The sequence below is a fragment of the Abramis brama genome, assembly GCF_963993115.1.
Source record: "Abramis brama genome assembly, chromosome: 1".
Classification (NCBI taxonomy): domain Eukaryota; kingdom Metazoa; phylum Chordata; class Actinopteri; order Cypriniformes; family Leuciscidae; genus Abramis; species Abramis brama.
In genome coordinates, this window is record NC_139963.1 from 39,800,387 (window position 1) to 39,818,522 (window position 18,136).

At 35.7% G+C, this 18,136-nt stretch overlaps 2 protein-coding genes across 2 annotated transcripts; one reads left to right on the forward strand and one right to left on the reverse strand.

The window, feature by feature from the left end:
- Positions 1-1,306: 1,306 nt before the first annotated feature.
- ubald1b (UBA-like domain containing 1b) lies at positions 1,307-6,556 on the forward strand. Its single transcript, XM_084114210.1, has 3 exons — positions 1,307-1,548; positions 1,872-1,925; positions 5,081-6,556. The coding sequence occupies exons 1-3, from the start codon at positions 1,441-1,443 to the stop codon at positions 5,375-5,377; spliced, it is 459 nt and encodes a 152-aa protein (XP_083970336.1). The 5' UTR covers positions 1,307-1,440; the 3' UTR covers positions 5,378-6,556.
- A 2,764-nt stretch (positions 6,557-9,320) lies between these two features.
- Positions 9,321-18,002, reverse strand: LOC311082893 (intercellular adhesion molecule 2-like). The gene is made up of 5 exons (XM_084114072.1): positions 17,651-18,002; positions 14,206-14,472; positions 13,775-14,104; positions 13,340-13,567; positions 9,321-11,137 (listed from the first exon to the last, which is right to left on the reverse strand). Exons 1-5 carry the CDS (start codon positions 17,709-17,711, stop codon positions 11,025-11,027), a joined length of 999 nt encoding a protein of 332 aa, XP_083970198.1. The 5' UTR covers positions 17,712-18,002; the 3' UTR covers positions 9,321-11,024.
- Positions 18,003-18,136: the final 134 nt, after the last annotated feature.

The following is an 18,136-nucleotide window of genomic DNA, read 5'->3' on the forward strand; positions in this document are numbered from 1 at the left end:
ATCTATTTATATATCTATAGAAATGAACAAATATTTATATTATCATTATTGTTCAGTCAGTGGTCAAAATATAATCGAATCTCACTTATTATCTATTAATTAAAAAACGATATATTATTGTATCTTTTTTATGTCGTGGGCTCAGTATAACTTACTATTATTATACACTACCGGGAAGTTGGGAAACAGTAAGGTTTTTTTAATGTTTTTGAAAGAAGTCTCTTAATCTCACCAAGGCTGCATTTATTTGATCAAAAATACAGTAAAAACTGTAATACTGTGAAATGTTATTACAATTTAAAATAACAGTTTTTTGGGGTTTTTTTTCCTGTGATCAAAGCTGAATTTTCAGCATCATTACTCCAGTCTTCAGTGTCACATGATGATGCTTCGGAAACCATTCTAAAATAATTTCTCATTATTATCAATGTTGAAAATTTATCAATTTTTTTTATTTTATTTTTTATTTTTATTCATGATACACTTCCATTCAAAAGTTTGAAGTAAGTTAAAAAAAGAAAGAAATACTTTTTATATTTATTATAAATGTATTATGATAATAAATGTAAAAAACAAAAAAAAAAAAACATGTAATGTTTCCAAACTTTTGACTGGTAGTATAATTAATAATTATTATGATGTTCGCTGACCCTAACTGGTTGTAATACAATTTTTGTAATACAAAAAAAAATACACTATGATAGTAAAAAGCAACCATTGCAAACAGCAAATACATCAAAACAGTATTATATTATAACAAAATAATGACTTTACAAAAAAACATTACAAAAATAAATATTTTTTTAGCATTTTCTAATCGTATTTAATATTTTCGTTATCGTACTCTATACAGTAATTTAATTACAACCTTTTCAAATGCTAGTTTATGTTTGTGCTTTTGGAAACTAAACTTACAATGCCAAAATAGGCTACATATTTTGCTCATTTTGAAGGCAAAAAATATGTGCTTTCTGCAAATTCAACTGTTGCATGTGTAATTGTTTAGTTGGGTTGTGTGGGAATTACTTCAGGAATGAAGGCCAAAAATATATGGGTACAAACAAATGGGTACAACTAAGTGTATCTAAAGTCTTGGTACAACACAGGATGAAAGTGACAAATCTTAATAACATGATAAGGGGGTGGAAGCTTAATTTAATGTGCGTTTGTAAGAATTTAATATAGACTTCATATCCATGCTTGTCTTGTTATCAATTATTTTGAGTCCATCGAGCTATCTTGCATACTTGCCAACAAATCCCAGAGTTCATCTTGTCTTGCACTCACTGCAGTTGTCCGACAGGGGGCGCTAAGTGCGACGCTTCAACTCACAACATTTTCTGTTTCTACCCGACAAGTTGATGTTCGAGTGCGGCTTTTTTGAAAGACTGCGAGCTGTAACTTTGAACGTACGAAATAACACAGCTTTCTTAACTGGATATGGACGAACTAAGGCATCAAGTTATGATAAATCAGTTTGTTCTTACAGCCGGATGTGCGGCGGATCAAGCAAAGCAGCTTCTACAAGCTTCACATTGGCAGTTTGAGGTATGTTTGTTTGGTGTGGCAAATAACAGAAAACTGAATGTCATGTTGCACAGTAATATCTATACAAATCACTATAATTAACCCTGCATTTATTTGACGTAGTTTAAAACAATGCGAGACAAGCTCATTGCAACAAACAGCAAAACAAGCCAACAAATGGGGCAATCAGATTACTTTATAAAGTATTTTAAACGGGATATTTCATTGGCTTCAGCGAAATAAATATCTATAAATTTAAATTTATGTTCAAAGCTCTACAATACACGTTTGCTTGCTTCATCACGTGTTTATGAATTACTGATAACTATTTTATGATGTTGCAGACTGCACTCAGTACTTTTTTCCAAGAGGCTAATATTCCTTACAGCCATCAAATGGTGAGTATATGTATTTTTTTGTCTCTCTTGTTATTGTGTCTTGATAGTTTTTAATATCTGTTATGATGACTTCCGCCATGTTGAAACCACGAGTCAGACAAAAATAAACACAGGCTGGCATGTTGTCTCGCGAGGGCTACATTTATGTCGTTTCAAACTCACAACTTTGTCTTTTTTAAGCGCATATAGTCTCCCGTAGGTGGTTAATTAAATATGTAAATATTAAGATGATAAAATAATCTGGACTCATGGGAGTTGCGATTTTGTAAACGTGTCCAAATGTGTGGGGGAGGGCGATTCCAGGAAACGGAGAGAGCACGCGCTTGACACTGCGATGTTTACACCGTATAACAATACAAAGAACGGTACGTTAGGAACGCGCGGTGTTCAGAACATCAGTGGCTTAAAAAACACGTTTTATTAATTTTTAGCAGATATCTTAAATTAAAGGAATTTGTTTGGAGTTACTCAGAAGTAGACGGTACTACTACCGGTCACATGCAAAGCGAATTCAAAGTCAGTTAACCCTTGGTCAGCACCTCATCTCTCCCTTAAGTTTCAAGTGCACTTAAAATGTTTGCACTTTAAAATGGTTTACTCAAACATCACATAAAATAAATAAATAAAATATTATTATGATGTACAGCCACATGAGATAAAGACTAATCAGAAAAGGCAGTTTTATTCTATAGGGAGCGGGTCGCACCCTTATGGGCGCTGCCATGGTGACGTCACCAGTCTCATACATGCAGTTGACGGCGTTTATCAAATAATAATGCATTTGCCTCACATACAGCTCTCAATGTGCTTTGCAATGTGTAAATGTGAAAGTACATCTAAACAAACAAACCAAATGATATGACAGCGAGGAAAAAAATATATGACAATGAGGAGAAAAAAACTCAGAAAATCAGTTTCTGATTATAGTGAAAATGAAGGTGAAAGGGAATGTTGTGCAATGTCAGTTTTGGTGGACATGGGCATGTTTCTGTTTGCTTAAAATGTTTGGGTCCCCAAGGCTGCAAGCAGACAGATGAATTATGAATGATCTGTGTGTGACTGGAAAGCCGAGATGATTTACCATTTTCGGATGACAGTATTGTTTGAGTGAGCAATTCATAGAAATAGCCTCTACACATATACAGGTTTCAGTTTAAAAATCCTGCTGTACTAGTTGTAATAGCTCAACAGTAAGGGTGTCCAAGTATGAGCAATGTTTGGTCCAGAGTTGATGGAACTGTCACTTGACTGCTGATCTTTTTCACATTGTTTACAAAATGTTTGTCAGACATAGGAACTTTTGAATGACTCAATGGAGACGTGCTTTTTGACCATATACTGTGTAGGTATGCCATCCACCCACAAGTGCAGGAACTAAAACCCAAACCATAGCGAATATTTGTATTTGAAAACCCTCAGACCTGCTGAGTGAACTAATTGCTTATAAAAGCTATATTATAAAAAAAAAAAATATATATATATATAATTCCACTACATGACTACTTACCAAATAAATTGTATTAATTTGATTTCTCACTATAGGCTATATGATGCCACTTGGAAATATTATAAGGAAACATGGAATTAGTTTCCATTGTTATGCTGATGACACTCAAATATATATTTCATCACGGCCGGATGAAAACGCTAAATTATCCAAATTGACAGAGTGTGTTAAAGATATAAAAGATTGGATGACGCGTAATTTTCTTTTATTAAATCCAGACAAGACAGAGGTAATACTTATCGGTTCAAAAAAACGCCCACAAAACCTCTCACAATACAACTTTAACATAGTAGGATGTCCTGTTACTTTATCCTCTACAGTAAAAGACCTGGGTGTTATACTAGACTGCAACCTGTCTTTTGAAAATCATATTTCATATGTTACAAAAAAAAGCCTTTTTCCACCTTAGAAACATTGCTAAGCTACGTAATATGCTATCAGTTTCTGATGCAGAAAAGTTAGTTAATGCATTCATGACCTCGAGACTAGATTACTGTAATGCTTTATTAGCCGGTTGTCCTGCATCCTCAATAAACAAGCTACAGTTAGTCCAAAATGCAGCTGCTAGAGTTCTTACTAGATCAAGAAAATATGATCATATAACACCGATTTTATCATCACTACATTGGTTACCTATAAAGTTCCGTATTAATTACAAGGTATTGCTACTGACTTATAAAGCCCTAAACGGCTTAGCTCCAGTCTATTTAACCGATCTTCTATCGCCCTATAATCCATCACGCTCTTTAAGATCACTAAATTCAAGGCTTTTGGTCATACCTAGGATATCCAGATCAACCAAAGGAGGGAGAGCATTTTCACATTTAGCTCCAAAGCTCTGGAATAGCCTTCCTGATACTGTTCGTTGCTCAGACTCGCTCTCCCAGTTTAAAACTAGATTAAAGACGCATCTCTTCAGCCAGGCATTCATATAATATTTTTAATCTTACAGTTAAATCCGGCCTCTAGTTCATAAACGCCAGAGGAGAACTGGCCCCCGACTGAGCCTGGGTTCTCCCAAGGTTTTTTTTTCTCCATTAGGTCACCTGATGGAGTTTTAGGTCACCATTAGGTCACTTGATGGAGTTTTTCGGTTCCTTGCCACTGTTGCCTTTGGCTTGCTCAGTTGGGGATATTTAATTTAATTTATTCAATCAATAATACTATTGATCAGCCTTACCAAATGTGGACGTTTTTTCCACTAGAAACAAACCTTGTTGTGTTATTTTGATTTAATACTGTGAAGCTGCTTTGATACAATCTGTATTGTGAAAAGCGCTATACAAATAGACTTGACTTGACTTGACTTGACTAAACGTTGCTATAGTAGCATTTGTGTCGGTGCATCAGGTCTCGTGTTTATTCAGGCAAGGTAGCCAATCATTATTAAATCAACTCCAAAGGTCTACATACAACCTCAGTCACATTTCTGAGACTTCCTCAATTACTTCCTCAATTCTAAGAAAATGATTTCCATTCAGTGTGGATAAAGCTGTAAAAATCTACTTTATGAAACTGACCCTTGTGTGTCGATTGCTGCATTAACCGTTCCAGTTTTAAAGTCAGCATTATATCAATATGGATAGTTCTTACAGAATGTTGCAGTGTTCATTACAAATGATTAAGTTGGTTCTGTCTTTGTTTCCAGATGTGCACTCCAGCCAACACACCAGCGACACCCCCCAACTTCCCAGATGCCCTAGCCATGTTTTCTCATCTTAAAGCCTCAGAGAGCTTCGGCAACAGCAGTCCCATCTCTCCCATGGCTACATCACCAGCTCCTCACACCAACTGGGCCATGAGCCCTCCGGCGACCCCTGGCCTGCAGGGCCGATGGACTCCGGGTCAGCTCGTGCCGCAGACGGTCTCTCCAGGCTGGCCTGCAGCTGTGACTCAGCAAGCCTCCGCTGAGCATACTATTATTGTCATGGAGGCCGAGAGATAGAGACTGCTTGAACTAGCCATCACACCTTACAGGAAGAGGAGAGTGGACCTTCCTCTGGATGATTTCGGCAGTTGTGGATGTAAAACTGAATTGAAGTGAACAGTATGGGAGATCGGTGGTGGTGGAACAGCACATGTCCTCTTCTCTGAGGTCACTGGAGATCTGGGACTCTTTTACAAAAGCTTTTTTTGGCCAAAAAGATGGACAGAACGAGCAATTATGTAGCATATTCACAGATAACCTCAGACAAATGAATGTGTTACTAAAATATTGTTGATTTCAGCAGTTCTCAAGTAATAGTGAATGCTCTGTTTTGCACTGTTTACTCAACCTGCAGTGGATCTACGGTTCAAGGGATTGTTACTCATGTCATTCCAAACCTGTTAAAATGGACACCATTGACTTGCTTTTTATGGACAAAAATAGTTGAAATGTTCTTCAAAGTATCTTCTTTTATGTTCTACAGATGAAAGTCATACGGGTTTAAGATAACTATAACGATAAATATATAGTTTTAAAAATTCACACTATAACGGTAACGGCACAGAGAAACAACATCGTTGGATTCACTTTCAGAATGACTGTTTCCAGTTGATGAATGATAAAAACACTGACAGCCAATCAGAATTCAGTCAGCTTGAGCATTTAAAGCAGCAGACGACAGAACTGCAGCACGCGCTTATAATAAACACAACTATATCATCCGCTGGTGTGGACGCTAATATAGCTAATCTTTATAGTTATCATTCTTGATGTAAACGAGCCTTTAGAATGAAGAGAGTTAATAATGACAGAATGTTCATTTTTGAGTGAACTGTCCCTTTAATTGACAGGTTTACTGCAGCAATCATATGATCTTTTGGCCTGGTCTGGAATTATTGACTGATTTATGACTCTGTGATTAATTAAATTGGCATTTTATATATAAAAAAAATGATGCAATACGAAGCGTTTCATACCCAGAATGTTAAATTCTCTGGTTCTACTCAGCAGCACATTTGTCTGTTTTATCATGAACCCTTATTTATATATAAAATGAGATTATATTCCTCCTATTTCTTTTGACAGATCTTCTCCCTGTAACTGTTCACACTGCCTCCACAATATTTGTGGACTGTGATGGTTATCATTTCCTTTTTGTGTGTGTGTTTTTAAATAAATATTGTATATATTGCAAAACATGTTGTGGTGGAGTTCATGTTAGCATAGTAAAATAGTTTACGTCTGTTTTCCTTAGTGTAATTGGCGTCACTTCATGTATGACCTTTGTATCCTTTTATACCATGGTAAATGATTACACAGACCCAGAGGTACCTTTAATTCAGCAAACAATCAGTCTGATTCAACTTCCATATATTGACCATAATTACATTTGATTTTGAGCTCACATTTTATACCTTTATGTGTTTCGGTTTTAATTTCATAACACTAAATGTTGCCTTAAATTCTGTACAACATACTTAAAGTTGGTCAGTATACAAGAAAATAGGTATTATATACATTATCTAACAAATTAATTCAAAGAGATCCCAAAGTCAAGGAAAACCTTAGTAAGTGTGTGATTTACACACCTGGAAAAACATGGAAATTAATACCAGCTTAAAAGTTGTGGAAGTTTCTGTTCTGAGTGAATATCAGCTTTTGTAGTTGTTAGCAGCTCTAAGTAATTTCATTACCTAAAAACCTCCTTGTGATTGCAATCTCTATAAAAAAATATAAAAAAAATGATACAGAGAATATGCCAATTTAACTGAAAGTAGTGGGATTTAATAATGCAACAGGAATGAATGTTATTTGCTAGTCCGACAAAAACGAACTTCGTCATGATAGATTTCAGAGTCATTGTGTTCACTAGCATATTGGTGACCTCAGTTTACACACATGGACTAAAATACACAAACTTAAAGGGATAGTTCACCCAAAAATGAAAATTACCCCATGATTTACTCACCCTCAAGCCATCATATGTGTATATGACATTCTTCCTTCAGACGAATACAATCGGAGTTATACTAAAAAATGTCCTGGCTCTTCCAAGCTTTATAATGGCAGTGAATGGCCGTTTTTGTCATTTGTCACTATGACGTTGTCTACATGATGAAAATATGCTCAATGAATGAATGTACCTGCACTGCTAAAAAATGCCTTTTCTTACTCAGTATTTTTGTCTTGTTGTGTCCGGTCAAAATATCCAAATATTCTTAAATCAAGATGCATTTTCTACATAAGAAAAATGACAAGGTATTTAATGTCATTACACAATTTTATTAACATCATACAAATTCATACAGTTTTTACAGTCATATCGTCATTTATAAGCACATTTTATACATATCAGGTGTAATCAGTTTGAAATAGTGAAATAAATTATGAAAGATATTTACACACCAGGAACATGTTTCCCATTATGGGAAGACCAGAAAAGAAGTACAATCTTGATGGTAAAGACAGTTCCTTTGTACGGGAGGGAATCGAGTTCGAATCCAGATCCTACATTCACAAATTAAGTGAATTGTTGGTATATTAGGGAATTTCTATGAATTGTCAGGAGCCTATAAAACAATCAATTCTGGTGTGTTCACCACTGTAAGGTGATAAGCACAACATAAATATTAAAAAATTTCCAATGCTCTCAAGGTCCAAGTACTACTAGAGTGAATAAAGTGCATTTTAATGACACCTGAAGTTAAATTAAATTTCACCTTCAGCACATTTCAGTGATACCTAAAATACATTAGAAGCGTGAGTTACAGGTACTTTGTCATTACAAGTAATTTGAAGTATGTATTCAGCATACTATTCCTATATATAGTGCAGCTCTATCCCACTCAAAGTGTTATTTCAATCAATTTTTATAGGCCTATAATGTGTTTTAATGTCACTATTAGTAAAAGAGTAGTATGGCCTCAGTTTATTATAAGTATAACTTATGTAAATGTATAACAATAAATGTAAGTCCAAAAGTTTTATAAAGTGCAATTTCAATATCACCAAAATACATTTGAAGTTTACATTGTATTCTGTACATTGCAAAAATTAGGTTATATATTTAAGTTGTACTTAAGTATGCTTGGAATAGTTCCACTTTAGCACAACAAAGTATACTTAATACAACTTTAGTTTAGTAGACTTGAAGTATACCAATTTATAGTGCACTACCAACACATTTACCTCTGGTTTCACGGACAAGGCTTAAGTCTAGTCCCAGACTAAAGTTTGAGCTGTTGAAAGACCCTTGCACTGGAATATCTTAATATATGTCTGTGCCATTGTTTTGTCTCAAAATGCATACCAGTAATGTGGCCTAATCCTGGCTTAATCTAAACCCTGTTTGTGAAACCAAGCCTTACGTTTATTGAATAAAGGCCCGGTTTCACAGAGAGGGCTTAGAATAGATTAAGCAAGAATTAGGCCTTACTTCAATTAGGATATTTAAGTAGCTTTTATAAACATGCCTTCGGAAAAAAAACATACTGGTGTTCATCTTGAGACAAAACAATGGCACTGACATATATTAAGATATGCCAGTACAAGTTGCTTTCAGTTAAAAGAGTTTAAACATGCATTTTAGTCTGGTACTAGTTTAAGCCTTTTCTGTGAAACCGGGGGAATGTGTGCTTAAGTATCCTATTTTGTTCACTAGGGTAGACTTCGCCCTATGCTATCTTTTCCTGTGACTGAAAGGCTTATCAATACTTTGGTTTTGTTTTTCCCTGAATTGACGACTGCATTGCACTTCTTTCTGGGGTTCCTAAAACCACACTCAACAAATTGCAATGTGTGTAAAAAAAAAAACGAGGTTAGCTAGTTAGTTTTAGTTATTTTGTATTCCAGTCTGTTCTTTTTTTTGTACTCTTTTTATTTCTATTTGTGTATTTTTATTTTATTTTTATTTTTATTGTATAAAGTGCCTTGAGAAGCTGCTTTAAAGGCACTATATAAAATAAAGTTTACTATTAATCTAATTTGTCAATTTTCTTCTCTTTATTGACTTTAGTTCTGACTTCAATATGATTCATTGTCATCAGGTAATCAAGAAATTGCAGCATCTACAAGTTCCTTCAACATTAATACACTGGGTTATACACTCCTGTTATAATCAACAAACCTCTTATTTACATCATGTTTGCACTGTTATTTATGATGAAAGCATTCTTTAGTGTGCAGAAATCAAGTTGCAATGCTGTGATCGCTGCATTCATGCGCTCAACATTTCTGTGATCGGCTACATGCTCATCACTGCAACCTTTCATGCCACGATCTAAATATAATGCTATAAACAACTCTTTTCACGATTAGTTAAGCATGAGAGCTGTAATAGTAAAAACATGCTTGTTTAGAGAGAGTTCCGCATGTAATACTATCTATTTCATATGCAAAGCCGTCAGCCAATCACAGCAGTGGCCGTTTAAACTGAAGTCCCTATACAGCCATACGGGTGTAAGGGTTTTAAGCAAACAATCCTTTCAATGCACATTAGAGGATTAGCTATATGCCTTTGTCATTGTTTTGATTTGGTATGCTTATTATTGTATAATTTTGAACATGTTTGAATGTGTCTTTGTAATGTATGCACCACTGTGGTGTAAGCTCGCGCTCGATCGGCCCAAAACCGGCATCTGACCAGCGTGGAAGGTCTTAACGTGTTACTGTCCTTTTCTCGAGGCAAAGTATTTTTTGATTAAATGCAATACATTTGAATATGTATTCTCCATAAATGAAAAGGTTTTAATGATATCTTTGCATCATTAAATGTGAGCGAATGTTTGACTATTCTTTTTAACTCTTTAATGCAAATAATGCCAAAGTCAGTTAGAATAATCAAATGTAACAATTTATTATGTCAGGTAAATGTATCATGCCAATTTCATAATCAATTCAAAGATAATCGATACAAAACATCAAATACTCTGGAAAATGAGAAGAGATGCAAACCCAACAATAAGAAATACATGAGGCTGAGTTTTGGCCGCTCTCAGCCTCACGGGCGAATCTGAAGTACAGAAAAGGCCCCGAATCACCGGCTGCATTTCATTATATAGACAAACCTCTTTCACATGGAAACATGTACTAACAAAAGAAATTTCCATTCAGAGGTTGCACCTTTTGGGGGTGTGTGACCATTTGTCAGGAGATCACCTTTCTTTGTATGTCAGTTATCTTTAAACTCTTAAAAACCTTATTACCTTTTGTTTTACTTATTTAGAAATGAGACATTTGTACCAGTCGCACTGTGACATTTTAAATGATACCAAACATGTATAAAACTGGATGACAATTATTAACATTAAACCATATGGATTTCTGGGTGATTTACATGTGGTCTCAGCATGAGAGAGGGGGAGTGGGGAAGAGGGGGAGAGATGTATTCTGAGGTGAGACTTTGCCTCTCAAATGGTGAGTTCAAATGGTAATTTCCAGAGAGGTCCTTTTGTCCTCTCAGGGTCTGGTCGCTCTTCAAACAGACTGTCCGGCATCTCCTAATTTCTCAATTCTTACAGTGGAAAATATTTTCCTCTTTGAGGACAAATAAATAAATATCTATCTTAAGTATAGATATTATAGAAAGTATAATCCATAATCATAAAGTTTTTCACAATCTCCCCGAGGAGAAGATACCGTTTTGAGGTCATATCTTGTAAATCAATCAGATGACAGCATTTGAGGAGGTCCTGCGTTTGTATATCACATAAGAGACGATTGCCACAGCCACAACCACGACCACGACAGATAAAATAATAGGCCACAATGGTGTTCTGCCTGTGGGAGAAATGACATGAATGATTTTAGAAACAGATGAATCCATCAACAGTTTCAGCAACAGAAGCGTGACACACAAACTACCAGCAGCCGTCCTGGAGCGGCTCGGCAGGAACACAACACCAGTGTACGGGAGACTACAAGACACTATTGTTGCCCTATTCCTCATTTTGTGTTAGATAAAATAGCCTGATGAATGATTAAATGCAAATGCGAAGCTTATTCAAGACCGCAAAAAATGTAAAAAAAATAAATAAACTTTGGGATAAATAAATATTGAGAGTTTAATATAACCAACTTGCTAAAATGTCACAAACGCATTCTTGTTTCCTTCCTCATAGTTAGGGTTTTCCATTTCAAATGGAAAAGATTTTTAATAATATTGCAGTCTATATAACCAACAGAAAGCTGTTTAATTTTTTTTTTTAATTTTGTTTTCTAGTTGCTCATTCTAAATAAAATGCTTATATAAATTACACTAGCAGAATTTTAACATACACACAAACCTAGGCTCCTCTGTATCAGAAGATCTCATTGTTACAGTATATACAGTGCTACACTCTTAAAGTGCCCCCCTCCCCCCTCCTTATTATGCTTTTTTATATATTACATTTCATGTAGTGCTTAATATACTGTAGCTGTTTGTGAATTTAAAAGGTCTGCAAATATCAAAGTGCATGACAAATTATGTTATTGCAAATGAAAGAATCGATTTTGAACTGCCAAAACAAGTCGTCAGTAATTCCAGTCTCACTTCCTGCTCAAACCTATGTTTGTAACACATTTGCATAAATCCAGCCTATGGTCTTCATTGGCTGCCTGCAAACATCTACTTTAACCCACCCTCAAACATGTTGAGAAGACGCTGATTTCTTTTCTGCCAAAGCAAACCAAATCCACTTTTCCAAAGTCCCGAAGACTCGGGCTCAAACTGATTATGTTAAACCGTCATTGTTATTATTCATTTCACTGTGTATCAAGTCCTGAGTAGGCTCACAGAAAAGGAGTTTTCACTAGTTCACACTTATAATCAGATGTTTCCCAACCTGGGGGTCGCGACCGCCACTATGCTAAAGATTTACGAGTCGTCGGCAAGTTCACTCCAAGTTTGAGGAATGGGGATGAAACGGTTAGCAGTTTGAAGATAAACCACAATGCAATTTCTGACGTATTACAGTTTAATATTTTAATCGTCATTAAAACGTATTTGTTTTCCAGGATTTGAAAAACACATGGTAAAATACTGTCCGGTTTTAAGCAAATTAAGCAACAGTCAACTAGCAGCAGAAGTTACCGGGGAAACAGCTCTACTTGTTTGTGAAACTCAAACTGGACTGAGAAACTCAAGAGTCAGTCCTTTTTGAAATGGAAAGGCTCCATGGATGTTAAAGATTATTCATGCAAACATTTAAGAACATTTAAAGAACCTTTATTTTTAGGAGTGTATGGCGTAATTTTATAGGCCGAACGCAGAAACCAGTTTTAACACTTCTGGTTTCATCGTCCCAAAGTTGATGGGTTTTTGAAATGGGTTTTTGGTTAAATGTCTGAAATAAGGTCTGTGTTTATCAAATAATTTCAATAATTAAGCTCAAGATAATTTCAATAAAAAAATACATCAGTTATACCCCCTTGTAATTTTTTTAAGCTTTTGCTTTTCTTGAAAAAAGCAGTTGCTAACAAGTGGTAAAATGGGACTACAGACATTGTCGCCGGGACATTAGACAATTACACCAAACAACTCAAACTCATCTACTCACTATAGTCTGCATGTACAGCCTACCTGTGTCACAAACTATTGCAAACTATTATAACTCAAATGCTCATGGGAAAATGTTTTTTTTTTTTTTTATATAAAGACCAAAGGATTTGTTGAAAGCTGGGTGATGGTGACGTTGAAGTCATGTGACCGTGGTGTAGTTTATTTATAACCTATGTTTAGCTTTTTACTTCTGGTGATTGTATCGAGGCTTCAAAATTCATAAAAATTGTGTTCATTTGTGAAGATTTTAATGATGAACAAAGCATGTAAGAATCATATATTGTTGGTCACAGAGCATGCTTTCTCTAAAGCCAATGAAAAAATCCAGTTAAGTTTTTATTGAGGGAACCAGAGTGATGCTAACATCCGGGTAGGAAATCAGTAATGGTAATTTTAAATGAGTGTTTTTAACTATTCATTAGTGTTTATTCAGAACTGACCTGTAGATATGAGGATGAACACTTTGCTGTCTGTTCCCTGAGAGTTTGTGGCGTTGCACGTGTATTTTCCTGAGCTGAGCGTGGAGGACAGAAGCTCTGAGGAGCTGATCGTCTCTTTCAGATGTTCCCATGAGTACGTAGGAGCCGGGTTTGCCTTCACTGTACAGTTTAGCGTGAGCTCTTCATTTATATTGATGGTCTCTGTTGAACTGGAGTGTTTTGGTTTATCTGAGGAGGACAGAGGAACATTTCTCAGCAAAACAACACCATGATGAGCAGCTCTTATTAATAGATCAGTAAAATACTGATCAGTAAATCTTTTTATCTGTTAATTCACTTCATAATATGAAAAATCCTTCACACTAGAAGGCCCATCAGAAAATATGAACTGAATTAAACAATCAAATTTGCAAGCTTAGCAATAAGTAAACCTACAGTAAACTTCAACATTGAGTGTTTTTGATGGGGCTGTTGGAGGAGGTCGAGGTCCTTCTTCTCCCAGTTCCAGCTTTGCTTCACACCAGTACTGAGCTCCATCATCAGCTCTGTCTGGACCGATCTGGAGTTTAGATGTTTTATTGACTGGAGTCTTGATGGTGTCAGTGAAGTTGGTTTGATGCACCAGAGTCTTTCCTTTGTACCAGTTGACAGTGAGACTCTGAACAGGAGCCACATTGAGAACGTCACACTGGAGCTCATACTGGTTTCCCTCCATCATTGGTCCGTTGTGATTCACAGTGCTGATGGACACACTGTCTGGAGTCTCTGTGGAGGAAGATTTACACACTGATATCTGCAGTCATGAATGTACATGCATAAGACATTTCTGAGAAAGAAAATGTAAAAATATCAATAGAGAAACTCACTGTAAATAGTCACTGGGAGATTCACTACACACTGTGTCTTATTATAGCTCATGTAGCAGGATGGCTCTATGCCCCATTCTCTCAGTTCTGACACTCTCCATGTGATCAGACTGTCTCTGGTCATGGGCACTGCTCCCTCACTGGCTTCCCATCCCATTCCTCTATGTGGGACATAAGTGCTGCAGTCGACTGAGACAGAACCGCCGTACCTCACAATAACTCTCTGTGGGTTGAGCTGAAGAGGACATTTATCATCAGCATGTGTACCTGTTAAACACATTGAAGAATTCAGAATAATGGCATACATAATATCAGGTATTATTTACTTGATAGACTAACATTGATAAGCAACTATCACATATTGACTTGTTGATAAAATGACTGGTCTGGATTATTATTGGTCAGGCTCTGGTATTTTATTGTTTATTGACCAACTATGCAAGACAAAGCTATTGTAGAAGACAATCAGTCTATAACTGTTTATGACTGTTTACAAACAAAGAAGCAAATCAATTCTTATCATCTTGGCAGAAGTTTCCCCACTAGAGGTCGCTTATTAAAAACAATAACAAAGGTGTGGCTTGATGACACCCGTAAACACGTTTTGTAGTTTGTTTATTTTACAATAAACTTTATTAAGCCAAATTAACCAAATTAAGATTGTGGGGTAACGCAGTACTGTTTTACTTGGTCAAAACAATCATAATAAAAATAAATTGAGTGTGTTAAAAGTAATGTTATAACGTTACTCTGTGCGTTCGCACAGTGGCTGGTATTGGACACTTGCAGTGAACTATTTTAGAATATTAATAAAACTGGATGACTTGTGTTGCTAAATAGCATGTAATTATTTTTTATTATTGTAATTAATATTGTATGGTGGAGAAAATGCTGTATTACTGTTACTACAAAAAAAAAAGAAGCTATTTCTGATTATGCTATGTTAGTCTCCATGAGGCATGGTACAAATATGTTACTCGTGGTGAATCAAGAAAACAAGACATTCAAATAATAAGCTATATAAGCTTATATAACAATTATAACAACAATTGTTATATAACAAATTACTAATTTTTATAGCTATATAACAATTCGTTTTCTGTCATTAAAGATATCCAAACAGTTGCTCACCTGTCTAATAAAACACATAATATATTACAGTGTCTTTGGTATTTCCATAGTTTCTACGGAAGTAAGACTGGAAATCGAGGATAATTCAGTTTTGACGACATTGACAGGTGACGCAAAGACACGGGCTGTTACACTGGTTAAAATTGCTGATTTCTCTGGATGTAAAAATTGTTGGAAATTGATGTACAAAAGTCAACAAACTATATAAAACTGTGCTAGTGGTTTTAGGGTATTTTAATCTTACATATTGTGCGTTAAACTAAGAAAGAATCTTTTTTGACCTGTACTCAGCCTCAATAAACATTTTATTTTATTTTAAAAGACAATTTTATTTGAAAGTTGTTTCCAAAGGTTATGACACCTTAACCTTGGGAAACAACTTTCAAATAAAATTGTCTTTTTAACCGTACCCTCCCAACTCATCATTATTAATATGACAAAAATTCATAAGGACATCATCATTATCAGTTACTGTATCTGAACAAGGACAAGTAGGCTATGTCTAATTATTTATCTCTTCATATTATATTTAATAAACCGATTGCATTGTCATGAGCCTACTGTGGCCGAGAGAGCTCAATGCGCTGCAACGGAAGAAAGAAAAAACACCAGCAAATTACGAAAACATCTTCATCAGTTTGACAAGTTCAACACGTGCTGTAAATACTCACGACGCAACCGAATACAAAAACACGCTGCTAGCCTTTTGAATATTATTAGCCCAAATAATCTGACAAAATACACAAATCAACTGTGAAACATTATGTAAACTGGCTAATTTTCACAACTGTAACTAAATAACATTCAAGGTTCATGAAAATAAATTCCGTAATGCTTAATTAATTAATGGTTAAAACCAGGTCAAAATAAATGCTATTTGCAGCGCGTTTCTGTATTTGGTAGCATTGTGAGTATTTGCAGCACGTGTTATCAAACTGAAGATGATGTTGGTTTTCTTAATTTACTGGTATTTTTTCTATTTCTATTTCTTCAGTTGCAGATTGCAGCGCGTTGCTCTTTAGAGCGCGTAAAGCTCTCTCTCGGCCACCGTACATGGTTCATGACTGTGACAGGGGTGGTATAATGCCCCTTAGATGTAAAATAAGTCTCTGATGTCCCCAAAGTGTGTATGTGAAGTTTAAGCTCAAAATACCCCAATATATTTTTTTATATCATGTTAAAATTGTCACTTTTTAAGGGTTTTTTTTGTTTGTCCCTTTAAATGCAAATGAGCTGCTGCTCCCAGCATAGAGGGCGGAGCTTAAAGAGCTTGCATGTATTAGCAGCTCTGACACGCACTGAACATTTCAAAAACTTTTAGCCTTTTATGTTCAAACCAGACAAAGATGGAGAGACTCAAGAAGAAATGACAACATGTAGAAGGCAACAGGACATTTCTGAATGGTTAGTTGACGAATTTATGTAGCGATGTAGAGTTAACTATCTTCTAGTCATTGATTAGCATTCTGTCATGATAATCTATAAATCGTGTTTCCCGGGGGCGGGGATTATATACATTTTAGGGTTCGTGATGTTACTAACCCGGGAGGAAGCTCCTGTGTTGTCCCTACCAGCCGTTTGTTGTAGTCCTTAAAATTTGATTTATGTAAAATAAAATATAGCCTATCCCTTTGCTTTGAACTCTGGGCATCATAACTTTGCAGATGTTGTTTAATGCTGAAACAGCAACATTACACATTAACTAAAGTAAAAAAAAAAAAAAAAAAAAAAAAAAGTGAAATCTTAATCAACCACCCCTTATAGGGCATAATTATATATAAGACCTTATGTAGCCACGCCCCTTTTCAGCGCTGTGCTCATTGTCTTCTTTCGTTTTTTGTGAATGAACAGCTCGTTTTAAAATCTTCCTTAACATTTGTTAAGATATCTGCTTTAAACATTACAATGCTCCTTATAACTTTCGTTAACTCTACAATAAGTAAATCCACTTCACCAGCTAATTACTCCTCGACAGCGATGCCATAGAAATATACAGAGCAACCCCAAAAACGGAAGTTCAAAGACAATATTCTAAAGATGGCTGCGCACCTGTTTCTCTGGCGCATAAGGTCTAGACATTTGCACATTTGCCAGCACTAAAAATACTGTGTACTCAAGCACTGTCATATCACATTACAAACGCTCACTGGTACTAGTGTACAGTAATGAATTAGCTTTCAAATTCAAACATGTCAACAATTTGAACACAGAGAAATAGGTCGACAACGACGTTCGGAAACAAGTAAATTCGAAATTCAAAATGAAAGTTTTCGCTTCATGTATCGGTAGAATAAAAAAGGGAGTCAATACAAACCTGTGATGTTCACAAACAAAACTGCAAAGAGATGAGCTAGTCCAAATAAATATTGCAGCATATTAAGTGTTCAAGGAAAACGTCGACCGGATTAAAGGCGCTGTTAAAAGGCTGGTGAATAAATAAATACGTCGCCCGAGACTGACAGACATAGACAGACTCCGATTAGTGACTGTCCAGTGGTTCCTCATGCAATAGTCTAACTTTACCACAGGAAACCCCAGATCACATAACAACCGGATGTTTTTTCCCACATAAGTCCCTACAGAAATTAAACCATTCACGTAGATAACATTGGAGGATCCTAGTGATGTGTCGTTCGGTCGTTCATGAACGAACGAATCTTTAATATGACTCGGGACTACCGAGTTGTCTCAGAGAGTGATTCGTTCATTTTGTGTTGACCGCGCATGCGCATTACGCAACATATGGGCTCTGAATCAGAATCTGTACTGGAAAGAGAAAAGATTAGTTCATCTCTCGAGT

Excerpts from the sequence above, each read along its gene's own strand:
- ubald1b (XM_084114210.1), top strand. The coding sequence starts at position 1,441 with ATGGACGAACTAAGGCATCAAGTTATGATAAATCAGTTTGTTCTTACA. Across the intron at positions 1,549-1,871 it reads CTTCACATTGGCAGTTTGAG|ACTGCACTCAGTACTTTTTT; the intron begins GTATGTTTGTTT and ends ATGATGTTGCAG. Across the intron at positions 1,926-5,080 it reads TTCCTTACAGCCATCAAATG|ATGTGCACTCCAGCCAACAC; the intron begins GTGAGTATATGT and ends CTTTGTTTCCAG.
- LOC311082893 (XM_084114072.1), bottom strand. The coding sequence starts at position 17,711 with ATGCTGCAATATTTATTTGGACTAGCTCATCTCTTTGCAGTTTTGTTT. Across the intron at positions 14,105-14,205 it reads TCTCCCAGTGACTATTTACA|AGACTCCAGACAGTGTGTCC; the intron begins GTGAGTTTCTCT and ends CTTCCTCCACAG. Across the intron at positions 11,138-13,339 it reads GTTCATCCTCATATCTACAG|GCAGAACACCATTGTGGCCT; the intron begins GTCAGTTCTGAA and ends TTTCTCCCACAG.